General features: G+C 40.8%; 1 protein-coding gene across 6 annotated transcripts in view; it reads right to left on the bottom strand.

The window, feature by feature from the left end:
* Positions 1-4,780: 4,780 nt before the first annotated feature.
* Positions 4,781-21,593, bottom strand: part of EXOC6 (exocyst complex component 6) — a 254,284-nt gene continuing 237,471 nt past the window's right edge. For all 6 annotated transcript variants that reach the window (XM_033941888.1, XM_033941883.1, XM_033941884.1 and 3 more), the window contains one exon: positions 4,781-5,435. In XM_033941888.1, coding sequence (XP_033797779.1) covers positions 5,382-5,435 — 54 coding nt within the window. In that variant the 3' untranslated portion in view covers positions 4,781-5,381. The remainder of the gene's footprint in view (positions 5,436-21,593) is intronic.

The following is a 21,593-nucleotide window of genomic DNA, read 5'->3' on the forward strand; positions in this document are numbered from 1 at the left end:
AATTCCAGCAGATTTAGGAAATAATAATAATACTTACCAGTTCTGCAAACATTTGCTCCGAAAAGTGGAATGATTCATACCTGCAAGACTACCACTATTTCACCTTTTAAACTATTCTCCACCTTGACTGAACTTTTCTGTACATATTGGCTTACTATATATGAGCCACTTTCTCAACTGACGTCTATTATGCATATTTAAAGAGCTCGACAAACTACAATGATTGGAGACGGTGGGAAGTGCTGGTATTGATTGAAAGAATGTGGGGAGCTGGAGAGGGTGAAGGGGGTGGCATCAAGAGCTGTAATGTTCTAAAGAACCAGGTAGTAAATATAGTTTCAAAACCAGAGCTTAACTTTCATACCTACCGTACTTAAAAGACTAGGAACCCTCGGACATCGAGCAAGGCTGCAGATAGAATCCGATTGCACTGTAAAAAGCACGTTCTTAGGGACAGCACAATCATGTTCTTGAATGTATAAATTCCAATAGTTACGTTCATTTTAATGTTGTCTTTAGTTTAGTGCCAAAAAGAGTTATGCAGATCAAATCAACTGCAAACCTATGGCTTCATGGTGTGATTACTCTTCAAGGATTCTGTAAAATCTTCATTTAAAAGTAATTGTACTTCTTGAGTTCTCCTATAGTAATCATGATATAGATATAGCAAACATGGGGGGCATAAGTTAAATGCTCTTCTTCAAAATCTTTCATAGCATCATATTGATGCATTAGGGTATTGCCTGCATTATAAATTAAACAAAACCGATGATGAACACGTCACCCCAGTAAGGACATGAAATAAATCATGGCTTTTTGCCTTGGGTCTTTTTATAAATACCATCTGCAATCAATTTGTTCACAAATAGTTGCATGTTGTATGAGTAGTTGAACAAACTATTTTTCCATCTTATAATTTGGATTATAGATATAGCAAAACCTCCAGTACCTTCCTACAACAAATACACAAAGATATTAGATACTTAACATCCAAAATGCTGTTTATTTACAAGTATTACATATTTTTAACTCTAACAATGAACCTGAAAGGATGCCATTTTATCCAGATTCGCCATCACTTTCATTAGGCTATTTTATCACTGCCCTTTTAGGTCTTGTTGCCTTTTTTCAAGATGTGAATGTACTTAAGACCTACAAAAATTTGTCTCTGCGTAGGGAGAGGAAAAGACCAGTGATTATATACAGATCAGGCGTTATATGAGAAGCAAGACATTTCTTTATTTGAGCTATTCTCAGAAAGCCACAATGTGAAATTAAATGCAAGATATCTTCAAATACTATATTTTACTTCACCTATTACAACTCCAACATCTATTTTGCAAAATTGTATTCCACTGGGTGATAAATTTAAAAAAATAATAATAATAAAAAAACTTGCTACTCCAAAGTCACAGCAGAACACAATACCATTTCGAACAAATTTGTGAGATATTTTCCTACTTTCACTGCAAGAAATACCAATGGCTACACAAAACTCCAATTATATACATCACCATTCTCTGATAAAATGTGTAACTGTACAACATAATTGTCCAATACTTTTATATAGGTCACCGTGCCATGCCAAATTGTGGCGGGGACCTAAAAATAATCTTCTGTTCACGTTCATTCTCTGGTGGCAACATATAAAATAGATTTACTTTTTGAAAAGTTTATTCAGGAAAAGTGACGTACACACTGTACAATAGTAATTGTTAGGTTTTAAAAAAATATATATTTTATTCATTTCTATTTGTTACATTAATAACAAATTCTAAGAAATAAAAAAAAGAAGAAAAGATATTATAAAAGAAAAAAAGAAATAGTCATAAATCACCATATAGTCCACATTATTTGGGTTGTCTTGTTCCTAAGAGGACAAAGGAAAATATATCTAAGAGAAACCATCTCAAATTTTACAATCGTGACAGGCATATAAATATTTAAATCACGTATTATCTTCAACCACAACATTAGTTTCTAAGTCTTTATAATTGTTGGTTTTAATTTAACTTCACTTTTTGTACGAACAATTCTTTCTTTCCCTTGTTTCCAGTGATTGGATCCTATCTGCTCTACATGCAATGTGGGCTCTCCGGCACAAACTGATTTTGCCGTTGCTTTAGAGACAGAAGAGATGCCCTAATCTAGATCCCAAGGGAGATTTCTTTTGAGCTTGCTTCCAGGTGTACTATGTCCTTTGTCACAGTGATACGGGAAACACCTGTCCAAGTTTGTTTAGATGCCGAAGAGTGGATTTGCCTACTCCTCTCTAGAGAATGGTCTCTTTCCCACGTTTTCTAAAGGCACCACTATGAAACCAATATAATTTATTGACCCCCCAATTAGAGCAATTGCATTTTAGGAACTAGAAGATTAACGTTTTTGCCAATAATTTTTTTTCCCCATTTTGAACACAGAACTACTTTGGATTGCCCTCTTGAACCTTTCACAAAATGTCCCACTTAAAATCCAAACAACAAAACTAAGGCCTAAGTATATAGGGAAAGGGATTAAATTACTTTGTGGAGTATGTTGCCTTTGTTGTGATAGACTAAGGGCTCCTTTTATTAAGCTGCGATAGCGTTTTTAGTGCACGCAGAATTGCCCCGCACGCTAAACCCACGCTACGTGGCTAGAACTAACGCCAGCTCAATGCTAGTGCGTGCAGCAATTCTGCGTGCGCTAAAACTACTATCGCAGCTTAGTAAAAGGAACCCTAAGTTTAATAAGCATTTAAAGCAATTGCATTTTATGTGAAAATATATCTCAAGGATAGGAGTGTATTAGGAAATACCTGTAAAATCATGGATAAAATACAAAATGATAGTTTTCATCCTTAGGGTTAAGGCAGCCATATCCCCCCCCCCCCCCAAAGCAGATACCTATGTACACTTAAAGCCAGAAAATCAGGGCACAGAATCATTTCAAGTTTGCACCTGTTAAGCTTAAGTACGTTGGAAAGTGTACTTTGGATATTTCAACATTTTATTTAAGTGTCTATACAGTAGATCTGATCTAGTAAAAGGCTCCATGTAAAATATCCAGGCAAAAAGGCAGGACTGTAATTTTGATCTCCCTTTTCTATGTAACATATGAAGAAAGCAACAATAGTTGCATTTGCAAGATTCCAAACATCAGATATAAGTTGCTATTATATTTTGCATGTAATTGAAAGAAATGATTTTAGAGGTTAGTCATTTGGCTTTATACAGAAGGTAGATAATGCCCCTTGTAGAAATTGGTAAGGTTGGCATTGTACGGCTCTAATATTCTTATGAATAAAATTACTTCAAATCATTATGGGTATTTACATGTCTGAATATATTGTTTGTATGATTGGATATACTGTATACATGGAAATACTATAAAAATATACAGAGAATCAGATCAACTTCTTGCCCATAAATATTTATCTCTGGGCTTGTGCACTTCACAAAAAAGAAAAAGAGGACAAAAACCAGGTTTTTTGAAAGTTGTTTTTAACAGAGGCAGGCCATTGTGAGTTGTGTGTTTGCAAATTAAACACTGTACCTTAATTTTTTAACAATTGCTGTATTTTGAAATTTGGGAGTCATATATTTTTAAAGTTCTGCTAGAAAAATATTAGAAGCTAGGATATTGTTATGTTTATTCCACATCTTTTGCTGCTATAGGGATGAAACATATGACACATAATAATAGCGTCAATAGGTCAAAATGGTTCCAGAAGATCTCACTTCTGTTCTGCAGACTCAAAATTCACAACTTAAAACAAGGCATGTTCAATGGACCCATAACATAATCAGCACTGACAGAATGTTCAGACAGGCCAACCACTATCTCCACACAGAAATAATATACGAGTACTTCTAAACCCTCAGTCTTCATTCCTAGTCTTCAAGGGCTGCCAATAGATCAAGTTTACAGGATATCCCTGATAAATATGCATGAGATAGATTTGCATATAATAAAGGTAGTGAGCATGGAAATCTCTCATATGGTTATTCATCAGGCATATCCTGAAAACCTGACCTGTTGGTGGTCCTGGAGAACTAGGCGTGAAGACAAAGGCTCTGTATAAAGAAGGCCAGCACTATGACTTGTGTGTGTGGGGGAGGGGTTCACTCATAGCCCTGCTTTTGAGCCCTCACTGTCTAACGCAAATGAGAAGCCACTATAGGACTCTACAAGTGGCCCTAAATCCCCTCACATTCCCCACATACCACCCCTGTAATGAACAAGAAAATGAAAACTCTGGATATGTAAAGGTTAATACCTTTGGGATAAGTCATGAAATGCAGTGATGGTTAGTTAAAATCACGCTTAAGAACAAAACCACAATTTATTTAAGGTTGTAAAACAGAACAAATTTAATTTGCTGTACAGAATAAGTGCAATATCATATTTCAGAACATCAGATTGAAGAGCAAATGACCAATTTAATTTGCTGCGATGATCAGTCAATAATTTCAGGCTTAGCAGTTTCACTTTTCTTTTTGAAGTATGTTTCTATCATCCATTTAGTCACCTGGTAAGATGTTTCCTTGAAGAATAACTTTTGCGATGAACCCCCCCCCCCCCACCAAGAGCATGCACAACAAAAAGATGCAAAAATTTGGCTTTACAATGTTTTTCCACTGTTCTTTCATTCTTTTGCTTAAATTTGAGAGAACTTATAGTGCAATCAATAGAAGAGTGCTCAGGCATGTTCGCAATTAAGGGGAAAATGCACTGGAATTATTAACCACATTCATGAATTTAGTATTAACAGGCCAATATCAGAAAGGATATTCAAATGTCCCGAAAATTAAGTAGTTTTTATTTTCCAACACATCAGATTACTGTAGTCTGGTATCTAACACCATTAGAGGTCATTTCATTAAGGCTGGCCGCACAGAAAAAAAAAACAGAAAACAGCTGGCAAAATTCTAAAATATGCATTTTTGGTTTTATAAGGTCAATCTTTATCAAGGGAGCCATAACCATTATTTTATGAGGGCTGCTCTTCTCCAATTCTTAAATAGAACAAAAATCTGTACATTCCATACCAACAAAATGTTTAAATATAGTATTTACAATAGGCTTGCCTCCTAAACAATTTGCGACGGATCTGCATTTTATCTCATATGGTCCCTTGTTTTACCAAGCTGATAAAATCACATATCATTTAAATTATATAAAACAGTGCTTAGTTAAAAATACAAAGAAAAATTTATCAGTAGGAATCTTTATCTTCTACTGCATTTTTCAACAGAATTCATTTTTCTGCAGAAATGCTGGCTGCAAATAATATCTTGGACTGATAAAACATTAAGCAGGTCTACGTATGATGGGACATACCATTCGCTAAACTTCTAAGTTGTTTTACCACGGTCTCTATCAACTTTTGTTTGTCACGGTCATTTTTCCTGAACTGAGCAAATAATTGGTTCTTTTTGCTGGTATCCTTCATTCTGGAAAAAAAAATTAAACAACATACATCATGATGCATGTCAATCAAGCAATTCAGAGAAAGAGAGAGAGAGGAAGAAACATTAGAAAAAGGAATCTTGTTATGTTAATTTATAATCAAAATTTCTACTAATTCAGGATAAGTACAGAGGGGTGCTGAAAAGTTCTCAGCCCAACCAACTTCCTAAATTCTGAGCATTATTTTCCCACTGTAGCTGAAAGAGTATTTTATTTTATTAAGTACCGATTTGCAGAAATGAAATGCTATGGGTTTTTTTTTTTTTAACATTGTTTCAGATCATTCATTGAACCATAACCAAGTCATTATCTTCTTGGTTGGGCTGAGAACATTTCAGTACCCCCTCGGTTATAAGGACTTGTAAAAATAGATTCAGAAATTGCATTCCCATTAATCTTGTTTGTATCCAAAATATCTACATAGACAAAATATTAAATGCTATATGTGACCATCATTTGGAAAAGGTGATTGAGAGACTCATTAAAAAAAAAAAAATCCAAAAGTGCAATAAAGTGGCATTTGGACATATTACATTTTACTAAAATGTCCAAATTGCCATTTACATAACACTTTTTTTAGATTTTTTTTTTTTTTTTTGCTGTTTGTCTGAAGTGAATTTAAATCTCAAGTGGGCATGAGGGGGGGGGGGGCGTGGGAGTTCAATAGCGAATAATGCCAAAAAGGTGATCAAACTGACTAGATGACCAACTGGAGGCATGAACATCCCTTACTCACCCAGTGGTTACTGACTCCCTGCAGTCCCCCCCAAAGATGTGCATGAAACAGTATACATCAGTCTGACAGTTTCAGATGTTATAGCCAGTTCTAATAGAGCAGCAAGCAGGTGGTCAGTGCAGTGCAGAAAATGGGACCCAGGTTCATATCTCATTCTAACTAGTACACTAGCGGTGGAAAGTGAGCCCATCAAAACCCTACTGGACTGATACATAGATGACAACTGCAGGCATAAGGGCTACTGGGGAGATATCCAGTTGGGTAAAGTAAGTTGTTGGTAAGTTTTTGAAGGCTCCCCATACAATGTAAGGGGGCTATGGTGAGATATATATCTGGAACCTTTTATGTGAATTTTACTGCAGTGCCCCACTGTGTGGCCAATCTGCTAAGAATGCAAGCCCCTCCTATGTTCCAATGGTTGGTTTTTGTGCGTTTTTTATTTGGACATCTTTTTCTAAAAAAAAAAAAAAAATGGTTCAAAAAGATAGATGCACTGAGGTCAAACACAGCTAGAAAATGGCCATTTTTGAAAAAAAAAAAAGAGACATTTTTCTGGTTTGAAAATGGTCATTTTGTCTACTGGAATTTTGAACATTTTTCCCAAACCATCCAAAATCGAATTTAGACATCATAATGAAAATGCCCCTCCATAGTAGCAAATCCAAAATGTTGAAAATGATTGAATTTTCATGCCATGAGTCCAAAAGCGGTCTGAAAAAGTTACATGTTTGAAATTCTGAACTATTTTATTTTTTCAAATAAAAGGATAGGTTTTATTTATTTAGATTTATTAACTGCCTTTATGAAGATATTCACCCAAGACGATGTACAGCAAGTACAATTCAATTTAAGATTTACAATCTGATTAACACCATAGTAGTAGTATAAAAAACAAATATAAACAAATACAATGAATGAGGTAAAACTCAAAGTCAGCAAATGGAAACTTTATAATAATAGGACTAGGGTGTTGTATTACAAATTGTTTGCTGTAACAGAATTAATTAAAACATTCATTTTTTTTTCTAGTGGCTCTAGCCATCTTTTCCCAGAGATAGTCACATATGTTCTCACACTTCATATTATCTATATATATATTCTGAATAAATTTTAAACTAAACATAGCAATCATTTGAGGCAATATAGACCTATAATGTAAAATACAGAACAATGCAATTCTGAAAATATACTTCCCCTGTGCACTCTGCAAAGCATACATTTAATAAGAAAAAGGGAGATTAATCACACAGGTAAAATAGATTGCAGTAAAAATATCAAAATACATATCTTACAGTGTGTTCTAAGCATCTACAGCTTCTGGACAGTGGGCAGATGTCCAGATGCACCAATATCATGGTGCTAGTGTACTTATCCTCTGGCCCTCTCCAGGAATTCAAGATGGGACAGGAATTTTATGAAATTTAAAGTAGGGTTAAAGGCTTTAGAACCCAACTGAAACCAGCTGCTTGGTTTCAGCAGAAACCAAAGCTGAAAACAAAACTGACTAGGCTCTGCCACTGCACATAGCCTCTTTTCTCCCCTTCACACACAGCCCAACTTTCCCCCTCCTGGAGCCATTCATCAGTCAGCTCCACTCCTTCCCTCTGGGTCTGTCTTAAACACCTTGGTGGTCTAGTGACCCTAACCAGGATAAGAGCAATTCACAGTCACTCTTGTCTTGGCCATCTCCACCACCAAAATGGATGCCAAGACCCTCAGTAGAAGTCTCACGAGACTGTCACTGAAGGTCATGGCAGCCATCTTTAAAACTGGAGCTAGTTTAGGCAGGAACAATTATAAACTGATTGTAGTTAGGGATCTTTTATAAATTTGATTGGTATACTTAAATAATGTTATGATAGTATTATTCCCATCGCTTGTTAGCTCTCGAATATATAATCATTATTTCTTATGCTGTAATCTGTTTAAACCTTCTAAAGTATTAGTGGAATAAAAAAAATATTTGTACAGTAGAATCTGTTAACTGGTACTCTCAATCACCTGGCAAAAAAATTGTCAGTGATGAAAAAAATGTCCCTGAAGCACCAGCGGCAGCGGTCCTGAGTCATGAACCACCTTCCTCTCTCAATCCCAGAAGCAGCAGCATTCCTGAGCCACAAATCCCCCTCCCTCAAGCCTCATAGTAGTAGAAGCATCGACAGTCAGCTACAAATCCCCCTCCCTCCCGCCTCGAAGCACCAGCTCCACAGTGGTCCTCCGTCGCAAAATTCCTATTTCCCTCCCTCAAGCCCTGAAGCAGGCAGCAGTGCTGAGCTGCAAACCTCCTCGCTCCCTCCCTTCCCTTTCTTACCTGAAGCAAGAGCTGGTCAGCAGGAGGCAGCACTCAAAACAGGCTGCTCGTGGCCAGCCCCAGCAGGGCCTTTCCTCTGTCATGTCAGAAGTGATGCATCAGAAGAAAGTGGCTGGCTGCGAGTAGCCTGTTTTGAGCACTGTTTTCTGTTGACTGGCTACCACTTTAGGTAAGGAAGGAAGGGGGTTTATGGCTCAGGACTGTTGCCTACTTCTGCTGCTTTGAGGCTTGAGGGGGAGGGGGTTGTGCCTTAGGATTGTGCTGTGTTGGTACTTTGGGGCAGGAGGGGGAGGGAGGAAACTGAGATCTGGAAGACACTCCTTTTACAATACTGTATTGTACAGTAACTCTCAGGTAACCAGAAAACCAGTTATCCGGCATCCACCAAGCCCCATGGGTGCCAGATAACTGAGATTCTACTGTATTTGCTTTACTGTTTGCTGTTTAATGCAAGAAATAGTGCATGTTTATTGTTTACATGCTGTGTTAAATGAGTGTAGATTGTGCTGTTAACGCATAGTTGTTCCTTCATTAAACAACACAGCTTAGTAAATAGGCTCTATAATAGGAAATTTGAACTTTTCCTTGGGGATACAGCATTCTGCATTCCAAGACATAAGAACATAAGAAACGCCGGATCAGACACTAGGTCCATCTAGTCCGGCGACCCGCACACGCGGAGGCCAAGCTAGGTGCTCCCTGTTGGAGACCCTGATTTCCCGTATCCCTCGATGTGATTTGCAAGAAGGTATGCATCCAACTTGCGCTTGAATTCCAGAACGGTAGTCTCCGTCACAACCTCCTCCGGGAGAGCATTCCAAGCGTCCACCACTCTCTGTGCGAAACAGAACTTCCTGACATTTGTCCTGGACCTGCTGCCCCTCAGTTTCAGTCTATGACCTCTTGTCCGTGTCACATCTGAAAAAGTGAATAATGCTGTTTCTTGGTCTATTTTGTCAAATCCTTTTAATATTTTAAAAGTCTCTATCATATCTCTTCGCAGTCTCCTCTTTTCAAGGGTGAACAGTCCCAGTTTTCTGAGGCGTTCTTTGTAGCTCAAATTCTCCATACCTTTGACTAGTTTCATGGCTCGCCTCTGCACCTTCTCCAGCAGGGTTATATCTTTCTTAAGATATGGAGACCAGTGTTGGACACAATATTCCAAGTGCGGTCTGACCATTGCTCTATAAAGCGCCATTATGACATCCGCCGATCTACTCGTGATGCCCTTCTTTATCATGCCCAACATCCTGTTTGCTTTCTTTGCCGCTGCCGCGCATTGAGCCGATGGCTTCAGGGTCCTGTCTATCAGTACCCCTAAGTCTCTTTCTTGTTCGCATTTACCTAATGTTACACCTAACATTCTATATTCATGTTCCTTGTTTTTCCTACTCAGATGCATCACCTTGCATTTGTCTATATTAAATTTCATCTGCCACTTTTCTGCCCACTTCTCCAGCTGGTTAAGATCCTTCTGGAGATCCTCGCAGTCCCTTTGATAGCCAACTGCCCGACATAGTTTTGTGTCATCTGCAAACTTGATTATATTGCTTGTTGTTTCCTCTTCTAGGTCATTTATAAAAATATTGAACAAGATGGGCCCAAGAACCGAGCCTTGGGGCACGCCGCTAGTCACCTTCGCCCAGTCCGAGAATTTCCCATTTACGCTTACCCTCTGCATTCTGTTCTCTAGCCATTTGCCGATCCATCTGAGTACGTCTCCTTGTATTCCATGACTTAGTTTCCTCATAAGCCTTGCGTGCGGGACCTTGTCGAACGCTTTCTGGAAGTCCAAGTAAATTATATCCACCGGGTCTCCGCTATCAATTTGTTTGTTCACCTTCTCAAAAAATTGAAGTAAATTCGTCAAACATGACTTCCCCTTTCTGAAGCCGTGTTGACTAGCTCTCATTAGGTTTTGATTTTCCAGGTGCTGCACAATGCTATCTTTAATTAATGATTCAACCATCTTCCCAGGAACCGACGTAAGACTCACAGGTCTGTAGTTACCCGGTTCTCCTCTTGATCATTTTTTGAAGATTGGGATGACATTCGCTATCTTCCAATCATCTGGTATTTGCCTGGTTCTAATTGACATGTTAGCTAAGGTTTGTAGTAGTTCTCCAATTTCAACCTTAAACTCCTTTAATACTCTTGGGTGAATTCCATCCGGTCCAGGGGATTTGTCATATTTTAGTTTGTCAATCTGATAGAATATTTGTTTTACAGCATTGTGTATGTATATGATTACACTCCTCCCTCAATATTCATGGGGATTAGGGGCAGAGCCGGCCCGCGAATATTGAAAATTCGCAAATAACCTTTGGACCGACTCTGACCCACCCCATCTCCCTCCTGCCTCCCCCCCCCCCGGTATCCCAGACCTTACCTGGTGGTCTAGTGGTCTTTCGGGGCAAGAGCAAGAGCAATCTTCCTATGCTCCTGCCCTGTTCAGATCACTCATGGGGCATGGAGCATAAGAAGATCACTTCTGTCCTGAAAGACTGCTAGACCACCAGGGGAGGTCCAGGAGGGAGGTGGGAGTGATTCCGGTTTTAGGAAATCATGAATAATCAAAATCGCGAATCCTAAATCTGCGAATTGGGAGGAGGAAGTGTATAAGCTGCTTAGTTGTAGGCAGGGTATAAATGAATAAAATAAATATAATTTAAGAATGAATTACAGAATTTTAAAAATGCTGAGAATTTTAGACCAGTACATTCATAATACCAATGCTAGATTTTATTAAAGTCTTTTCCAGTAGGAAATAACAGTAAACTCAGCATCTTGACATTTTGGTATAGCCTCGAGTCTCAGAGATGCATGCTTTTATACCCTCTTTAAACTTATTTCTGATTACTATTTCTACAGAAACTCAATTTCAGTTTCATTGATTATTCTCCCTAAAAAAAATCATACAACAATTGTATTTGTTCTTTCTGCATGTAATCTTTTGGAAAATTCATGGATAGGTTTGATTATACAGAATTATACATACATATTGCTATCTCCACCCACCTCTTCACTTGAGGTATAGTATGTGTATTGTCAAACAGCATGCATACTTTGACTGGTTGGACAATAATATCCACAAGTTAAATATTATTTTTCTGCAGTAAAGGTTTAGACTATTGCCTTCTTAAAAAGCAGCTCGATTATAAATAACACTGGACAACAAATTTTTCCAAAAGTTTTACTTCCTTAAAACAAACTGGTGATTATGATAGACTCCTTAAAATAAACATAAATATAGTTTCCCACTGCTTGTATTTTGAGAAACATGATGGTATTTAAAAAAAAATTAAAAAAAAGATTTTATTAAGTTTTGGGTTATACATACAACATCACAATAGCAAACTATAAAGACAACAGCAGAACTAAAAAAGTCTTCCGTGTTAATCCTTCACGAAGATCTAAAAGATCCAAGCCCCTCACCAAAGACACCCCCCAAACCCTAACCCTAACCCCTCCCCCCCGGCACTCCAGTGTCAAAAGTTCAAAAGCAAACTTCTAGCTTTATGGAACAGTCCCTCCCAAACAGGAGCCCAAATTCTGCGAAAATTCCACCAGGGACCAGAATCACCCCGTCAAACATCCAGATACTCAAATTTTAACAAAGTAAACAATTCATTTCTCCACATGGCAATAGTGGGAGCCTCAGCCTAACGCCACAACAATAGAATACATTTCCAGGCCAGTAAAGAGGCTTTCTGCAGTAACAAATTTCCCCCTCTAGACCAACCCAGGGTTATGATGATATATTTAATTGACTATAAATGTTTTAATTTCCAAAGTTTCTGATATGCTGTTATAGTCTGCTATGGCTAAAAGTGTTTTCCTGCTTATTTTCATTTCTACTTAATGTCCAGTGCATCTTGTTACAGTGGCCAACAATAGTCAGCCAGCATTGATGGATTCCAGTTGCCCTGATAATATAATTTCCATAGTAGCAATGTCCTGGCGAAACCTTTCACCATGTTCATCACTGACTGCACCAAGATAAGAGGGAAGAAGTCCAAGTGTAACTGTAGAAAGTGCATCTTAAGTGGCATGTTGCACTTCATGGTTTTGTGTGCTCTAAGATGTTTGACAACCAGTTGAATATAGTTTGGTGCTCTGTAACTGCCAAGAAAATTATCAACAACATCCTTGAATGCTTTCCAGGTGATTTTCTCTGGCCCGATTAACAGATCTTAAGAACATAAGAATAGCCTTACTGGGTCTGATTAATGGTCCATCAAGCCCAGTAGCTTGTTCTCACGGTGGCCAATCCAGGTACCTGGCCAAAACCCAACTTCAAATGTCTCATCATTGATGATGTGCCTGATCTGTGGACCGACAAAAATGCCTTCCTTAAACTTGGCATCAGTTATTCTTAGAAATATCTGTCTTAGATAAAGAAAACCTTTGCCTTCCTTGTTCATCATGTTTCTGAAATTTTTCATCAGTTCAAGTTTTATGTGAAGAGGAGGTAAAAATATCTGTTGGTTCAACATAGAAACAGACGGCAGATAAGAGCCACGGCCCATCCATTCTGCCCACCCCAATAACCCCCCCTACCTTTCTCTGTGAAGAGATCCCATGTGACGATCCCATTTTGTCTTAAAATCAGGCACGCTGCTGGCCTCAATTACCTGTAATAGAAGACTATTCCAGCAATCAACCACCCTTTCAGTGAAGAAGTATTTCCTGGTGTCACCGTACAGTTTCCCACCCCTGATTTTCCACGGATGCCCTCTTGTTGCCGTGGGACCTTTGAAAAAGAAGATATCCTCTTCCACCTCGATATGGCCCGTGAGATATTTGAACGTCTCGATCATGTCTCCCTTCTCTCTGCGTTCCTCGAGTGAGTATAGCTGCAATTTATCCAGCCGTTCCTCATACGGGAGATCCTTGAGTCCCGAGACCATCCGGGTGGCCATTCGCTGGACTGACTCAAGTCTCAGCACATCTTTGCGGTAATGCGGCCTCCAGAATTGTACACAGTATTCCAGATGGGGTCTCACCATGGATCTATACAATGGCATAATGACTTCGGGCTTACGGCTGACGAAACTCCTACGTATACAACCTATGATTTGTCTAGCCTTAGATGAAGCTTTCTCCACTTGCTTGGCAGTTTTCATGTCCTCACTGATGATCACCCTTAAGTCTCGTTCTGCTACAGTCCTCACTAGGATCTCACCAAGCTGCCAAGGTGCATGACTTTACATTTTTTGGCACTGAAACTTAGTTGCCAGGTCCTGGACCAGCGCTCCAGTAGGAGTAGGTCGTGCACCATTCTGTCGGGCATTGTGTTTTCGTCAGGCACTATGCTTTTGTCTGTTGTGTTCTTGCCTACTACATTGCATAGTTTGGTGTCATTGGCGAATAGCATTATTTTACCTCGAAGCCCCTCAGCAAAGTCCCTTATGAAGATGTTGAACAGTATCGGGCCCAAGACCGAACCCTGCGGCACTCCACTGATCACCTCCGTCGTTTCGGAGGGGGTGCCGTTCACCACCACCCTCTGAAGCCTACCTCCAAGCCAGTCCCCAATCCATGCTGTCAATGTGTCTCCCAATCCTATAGAACTCATCTTGCTCAACAACCTGCGGTGTGGTACGCTATTGAATGCTTTGCTGAAGTCCAAGTATATGATGTCCAGGGACTTCCCAACATCCAGCTTCCCCGTCACCCAGTCAAAGAAGCTGATTAGGTTGGATTGGCAGGACCTCCCCTTTGTAAATCCATGTTCACGGGGGTCTCGTAGATTCTCCTCGTTCAGGATCGTATCCAATTGGCGTTTGATTAGAGTTTCCATTAGCTTGCTCACTATTGATGTGAGACTCACCGGTCTGTAGTTCGCAGCCTCCGTCCTGCATCCTTTTTTGTGGAGTGGAATGACGTTAGCCATTTTCCAGTCCAACGGGACTCTACGGGAGATTGAAGAGCGCGGATAGTGGTTCCTCCAAGACGTCACTTAACTCCCTGAGTACCCTGGGGTGTAGGTTGTCTGGTCCCATCGATTTGTTAACCTTGAGTTTAGACAGCTCACAGTAGACAGTGTTGGGCGTAAACTCGAAATTACGAAACGGGTCTACCGAGCTATCCCTTGTCTGCAGCTGAGGGCCGGATCCCGGCGCCTCGCGGGTGAAGACTGAGCAGAAGCATTCATTTAAAAGTTTAACTTTTTCGGAGTCCGATTCTACATAGTTCCCGTCTGGTTTCCTAAGGCGTACTATCCTGCCTGTGTTTCTGTTTCTGTCACTAATATACCTGAAGAAGGATTTATCGCCCTTCTTGATGTTCTTTGCTGGATTCTCCTCCATTCTGAATTTGGCCTCTCTGTCTGCTGTTTTGATGGCTCTTGACTTGGCCAGATAGTCTTCTCTAGAGTCCTGCTTCTCTGATTGTTTGTAAGAGATGAACCTCTTTTCTTTTCTTTTATGAGGTCTGAGATCTCTGCAGAAAACCACTGTGGCTTATTGTTTCTTCGCCGTTTACTTACTGATTTTATATAGTGGTTGGTTGCTTCTTGTATGGTAGCTTTCAGAGTTGACCACATTTCTTCTACATTATCTGTTTCTGCTCGGTTTTGCAGCGCCTGATGGATGAAATCCCCCATGCCCTCGAAGTTGGTGTCCTTGAAGCTGGGGACCTTGGTTAATGTGTTAGATTTGGCAAAACCTTTCCTGAGATTGAACCATACCATGTTGTGGTCACTGTACCTCATTCTTCTGTCCTGGAACCATATTCTTATGGAGTGGCCAGTTCTTTTGAATATAATACAATTCTTTAGCATGGCTGTCTCATTCACAAATAAAACAACAGTACTTGATATATCCAAGCTGCATTCCAAGTAGCAGAGCTACTACTTTAAGATCACTGCATATGTTCCAGTTTTACTTTGTGTACTGGATATGCTTTAATAGCAGTTCCATGTTTTCATATGTTTCTTTCATGTGTGCAGCATAGCCATTAGGTATCGATGGGCAGACATTGCCATTGTGTAACAAATCAGCCTTGAGGCTTAACACTGATGAATCAATAAAAATATGCCACTCCTGTGGGTCATGCGTACAACCCAAAGATGTGAACAACCCTTCAATGTCAGTCAGATACAGAGGTTTTCAACCTGTGCAAAGAAATTTGTTAAATAATCTTAGCAGCTTTGAAAGATAGGCATTTTCTTACCTGGCAAGAGCAAACACCATTCCTACAGTCTTGAACCCAATAATTCTGCTTTTGCTTTTGACAAACCTAAGTCCCTAACTAGGTTGTTTAATTCTGACTGTGTTATGACAATAATATCCACAAGTTAAATATTATTTTTCTGCAGTAAAGGCTTAGGGCTCCTTTTATCAAGGCGCGCTACGGGGGTTAGCACGTCAAACATTTCATCACGCGCTAACCCCTGCGGCAAGCCAAAAAATTAACACCTCGTCAATGGAGGTGTTAGCAGCTAGCGCGGCAGGCGGTTTAACGTGTGGTATTCTGCGCGTTAAACCCTTACCGCACCTTGGTAAAAGGAGCCCTTAGACTATTGCCTTCTTAAAAAGCAGCTCAATTATAAATATCACTGGACAACAAATTTTTCCAAAAGTTTTGCTTCCTTAAAACCAGACGTACATGGTTCAAAATCAGGATCAATGTTACTGTCAGTGCTTGGCTGGTGCATTGCAGATTCTTTGTCGGTCTTGTTTAAGTTCTATTTCTCTGATGGTTTCGGTACTGGAAGTCCGTCATCATGACAGTTTTATAACAATGTCAATACCTGGGGGTGTTAGATGCTTTTTTATCATTCAAACTACAGAAAAAAAGCTGTGATTTCGAGTGTTTTTCAAATTATGACTGTTGCAGAGATTGAGAGATTATCTGTCAAATGATAATTTCAGAACTGTCATTTCTTTGATGATCACCCCAATATTTGACTATTGTAATTCTCTTTACTTGGGGTTGCCCAAGTATGTTCTGCAGGCCATGCAGCTAGCACAGAATGCTGTGGCGTGTGTGATTTCTCACGCTTCCAAATTTGATCATATTACACCAATCCTTCGTACTTTACACTGGCTACCGATTGGCCTTAGAACTGGGGCAATGGAGGGTTAAGTGACTTGTCCAAAGTCACAAGGAGCTGCAGTGGGAATTAAACCCAGTTCCCCAGGTTCTATGTCCACTGCACTAATCACTCCAAGGCAAAAGCCACTGCTATCCAAAAGTAACATCAATGCTTGTCTCACAAGCACACAAACACACCTGAATGATCCTCAAGTCCTTTAAGATAATGTTCTATGGTCACATAAGTCAAAAGTGGGATGGGGTCTGGGAATGCCCAAATTTAAGTGGTATTTTGAGGTCGCTCAGTTTAAAGAGTGAATACATTCATTCAAAAGCCATAGGTAGAAATTGAGGAGCAGCCTGATGAAGGGGTACGATCACGATGGGGACAATGAACACTAAAGACAGAGACAGTGTGATTCAGAATCCATTTAGCCCATTAACAATATGAATGTGGAGGAAATGGTGCAGGAGGTGGCTGGGGGTAGAAGGGATTTCCTGATATATGACTTCAAACCATAATCCAAGGTTTCCACCAGGTTTAATAAGTGGGTGAAAAAAATTAAGGCTGCACTATACTGGGCAATTTGGTGAGAAGGACAGGTCTGCATTTTCAAGATCTTCAGGAGGAATATTAATTAAAAATTCAGGATATCAATATCAGCAAGTGAAGCATCATTTAGATCAGTGTTTCTCAACTTCTTCAAGCCATGTACCCACCTAAGTCTAACAAATATCAACTGAGTACCCCCCACCCAGGTTCCGCCCCAGACCTGCCCTCTTCCTCCCTCCCTTCTGTATCCCATGTTCATGCCCTCTTCCCTTCCGAGTTGAGTTTGTGCCCCTCCCCCTCCCTGCCTTCCAGTCATTGTTCTAGAATCATGCCCCTCCAATGCCCAAATTCGCTCCTTCTTCCCCCTTCCTTTCTCCCTTTGTCTCAGAAAGATCATGTCCCCATACTTATTCGAGCCGCACTCATTCCATTTACCTTCAGCGGCTTGTTGGGTGGACACACAGGCAGCGATTCACACACTAAACATGGCTGACCCACAAGCAGTGGCGTACCAAGGGAGGGGGCGGGAGGGGCGGTCCGCCCCGGGTGCCAGCCCTGAAGGGGTGCTCCCGGCCTTGCCGTTCAGTCCCCCCACACCCCCGAAGGACCGCTCGCCCAACTGACCTTCCTGTACCACCTGTGAAGCAGCAAGCAGCAGGATCGCGAGGTCAGCTATCCCTGAGCTGCTTGGGCACTGCTTCCTGCGCCACGGTCCCGCCCCTCCTCTGACGTCAGAGCCTTCAAGGGGGGGACAGGCAGGCAGGTCTTCAAGGTGGGGGGGACAGGCTTACAAGGGGGAGGGACAGGCCTTCAAGGGGGGGACAGGCCTACAAGGGGGTGGGACAGGCCTTCAAGGGGGGTGCAGGCCTTCAAGGGGGGACAGGCAGACCTTTAAGGGGGGGACAGGCAGACCTTTAAGGGGGGACAGGCCTTTGGGGGGGACCCTGGTTTAGAAGTACACGGAGGGAAGGGGGTGTTCAAAGAGATGTGCATATGCCAAACTTTGGGGGGGGGGATGAAGAAATAATGGGTCTGAAAATAGAGGAGAGGGAGAGAAATGATGGACCATGGGATTTAGGGAGGGAAGGAACTGAAAGGGAGAGAAATTGGACACAAGGGATGGTGTGGAGGAGGGATAGAGATACTGGATAGGAGGGTAATTGGGAAAAGAAAGGGAGAGATGGTGGACTCTGGGGTGGTGGGGAAGGAGGGAGAGATGCCGGATGAAAGGGTAGTTAAGAAAAGGTGGATCTGTGGAGGGAGATGAAAAAAAGGAAAGATACCAGACTTCCTGGGGAGGGAAGGGAAATGGAAAGGGAGGACAGAGTTGGCAGATGGATGGTTAGCACGTAGAAAGAAGAAAGAAGGAGACCCTGGCAAGCAAGTTATCAGAAGAAAACCAGAGCCTTGGACCAACAAGATTTGAAATATAACCAGACAACAAAAGGTAGAAAAATTAATTTTATTTTCTGTTTTGTGATTATAATATGTCAGATTTGAAATGTGTATCCTGACAGAGCTGGTGTTGGACTGCAAACGTGAGCTAGGATTTAACAGAGAGAGGAAAAGTCCTTTTTGTTTCTTTATTTTATTTACACCACAGCGCCAGTGTGGTTAGGAGAAGCCAAAGGGGGTGAAAAAGCTATAAAACCCACCAGGAGTTTTGAAAAAAATCACCCAACTGGGCAGGAAAATCGAATTGAAAAACCAATTCAATAGACTGAATCGAATCAAAATTTTTTTCCCTGAATCTGGCAGCATTAGTTTGCGCTACTGTCTTAGACTTTAGGACCTGGGATTGGGGAGAGATGGCATCCTCAGTACTTTATAATGCAAGTGAAACGAGGATTTGGTCAGACTTTTGAAGGGTCTGCAGAAAAAAAAATATTGTATAGGCCGGGGACATGAAACAGCAGGAAATGGGAACTTTTCTTCCTTCTATTTTTGTGAATGGAAAGGCTGAGGATGTCAGAGAGTTCAGTTAAAATATGTGCTTTATAAGAAAATATAATAATGTGTTTTATAAAGTTTATAGCATAGCTGGCCTACCCAGTGAGGTGTTTCTAGTGGTGGTGGTGGCAGCGTGTCAATGTGTTGAGAGGAAGAGGTGGTCTGGGAAATTCTGCTGAGCAAACTTCGGGCCCATTTCCACCCCCCAGTTAGTCCACTCCACTGAACTGGTTCACACACTGAGTGGGTCTTTGGGTGTTGTGTTGGGATCTCTTCCAGTGGTTTATCAGTATCTCGTTCTGGTCCAAGGAAGGAAACTTTGTTATCCTTAGCATTGACCTACAGAATATGTTTGTAACAGCGCTGCTTGTGTGGCATTAGGCTATGTAGTGATCGAAAGAAAAAAACAGACCTTTGCACATTTTTGCACTATATGGTGGGTGTATGAGGAGATTCACATTTCCTGCACAGCTAAGTCCATGTGAAGTTACCTTGTGCTGTATTTGACATCTAGCAAGGTCTCTGTTTGAAAGGAAAGATCTAAACTTAAAAATGAAGTGGCCAGAAGTTATGGTAAAAGCAGATAGTGTAGCTGGTTTTAAGAAAGATTTGGACAAATTCCTGGAGGAAAAGTCCATAATCTGTTATTAAGACATGGGGGAAGTGTCTGCTTGCCCTGGATCGGTAGCATGGAATGTTGCTACTCTTTGGGTTTTGACCAGGTATTAGTATCCTGGATTGGCTACCATGAGAATGGGCTACTGGGCATGATGGACCATTGGTCTGATCCAGTTAGGCTATTCTTATGTTATGTTCTCATCTGTAGGGGCCTTTGTTTTCACTTCTTATTTTAATGTATTTTTTTTCTGGGAACTTATCAGTGTTTTTTATAATGGGAACAAAAATGGAAGAGAATTAATGTGTATGGGATGAGGGGGTAACTAATTTCTTCAGCTAAATAATTCAATCCACTTTAAACAGACATAGGAGAACTCACGCACCATTCACACACCCTCCAACCAAAAACGTCAAAAGAAAAAAACTGTTCGACAACCTCCTAGCCATTCGAGCTGCAACACTCGACCCCCAACCCTACAACCAATTGACATCGACCACATACTGCAAAACCTTCAAAAAGAAATAAAAACCCTTCTATTCAAAAAACACATAAAACCGAACTAACACAATCAGAACTGTCCCAAGCATCACCTGCAACTACTCCATATGTACTTCTGATGTCATGACAATTCAGACATAATTTATGTTATGTTATGTTTGGAATATAAGAAAATTTTCACTGCCTGTTTCTATTCTGACCATTTATTCCGTTTCATGGTCATTACAAAAAATATTTTTTTACATGGGGGGGTGTCAAAAAATGATGGGCCCCGGGTGCCACATACCCTAGGTACGCCACTGCCCACAAGCCTTCCCTCCAATGTCAGAGCTGACGTCGGAGAGAAGGTTTCCAGGTCAGCTAAGTGCAGCGTGTGTACCACTGCTGGATGTGTGTCCCCCCCAACAAGCTGCTGAAAGCAGAAGAAGCGAGTGCAGCAAGGAGGTAAATGGGAACCTTCCCCCACCACGCTGACCCGGAAGGCTTTCCTCTGACATTAGCTCTGACATAGGATGGAAGCCCTGTGGGTCAGCTTCAGGAGGGAGGGAGGAGAAGGGGGCGGGCAGGGATCCCTGGCAGCGGTTTCAACAGAGGGGCAGGCAGGGAATATTCTCCGCCACGGCCTTTCCACGTACCCCCAAGGGTACGCGTACCACGTGTTGAGAAACACTGATTTAGATGCTATCAGAGTGAAAGAGACCCAAGTGAAATTAACCAAGTGTAATCCTGTTTTACTGGGAACTACTAAATGTTATGTTAAACATTAGGAGGAGGAGAAATTGAGGCACTATTGCAATGGGACGAGGATATAGGGGTGGAAAAATAAGCAGTAGGGGCAGTATTTAAAAGGCTTGAGATAGCAAATAACTTGCAGAAAAACAGGTAAAAGATGCTCTAACAATGGTATAATACATACGCAAAGTTAACTAGAATGTGTGAGAATATAAATAGGGGTTATTGGGGGAGGTGCAGATAGGTGGGAATACCCAAAAATTAAAGGCATATTAGGAGGAGGCATTTATCTTTTTTGAGAAGGTGTCAGGGAAAACAATGCAACCACTCCTGAATGGAGGATCTGTGGATATAAAGTGTGTGTGTGTGTGTGTGGGGGGGGGGGGGATGCAAAGCAAAATGGCTTACTGCAGTGGTGGCTCAATCTTCGAAGCAGCTTGAGGTCTGTAAATTGGTCACCTTTTTAATGAAAATGAGATATGTATATATGATAGCAAAATTAACTGTCTTGAGATGGGACAGAATGGAGCCATTAAACAGTGTCTGGGAACTGTATGCTTGGTGGACTAGATGGGGGATGAGTGAATGGGGGAAATAAAGATTTAAAAAAAAAAAGGTGATGTACTGAGCTTTAATGACCATGGTTTGTACAGCTTTTTAAAAGGTAACATAAGATGGATTCTACTGGGGAATTAAAGCTTCT

Source organism: Geotrypetes seraphini, chromosome 4, assembly GCF_902459505.1.
Source record: "Geotrypetes seraphini chromosome 4, aGeoSer1.1, whole genome shotgun sequence".
Classification (NCBI taxonomy): Eukaryota; Metazoa; Chordata; class Amphibia; order Gymnophiona; family Dermophiidae; genus Geotrypetes; species Geotrypetes seraphini.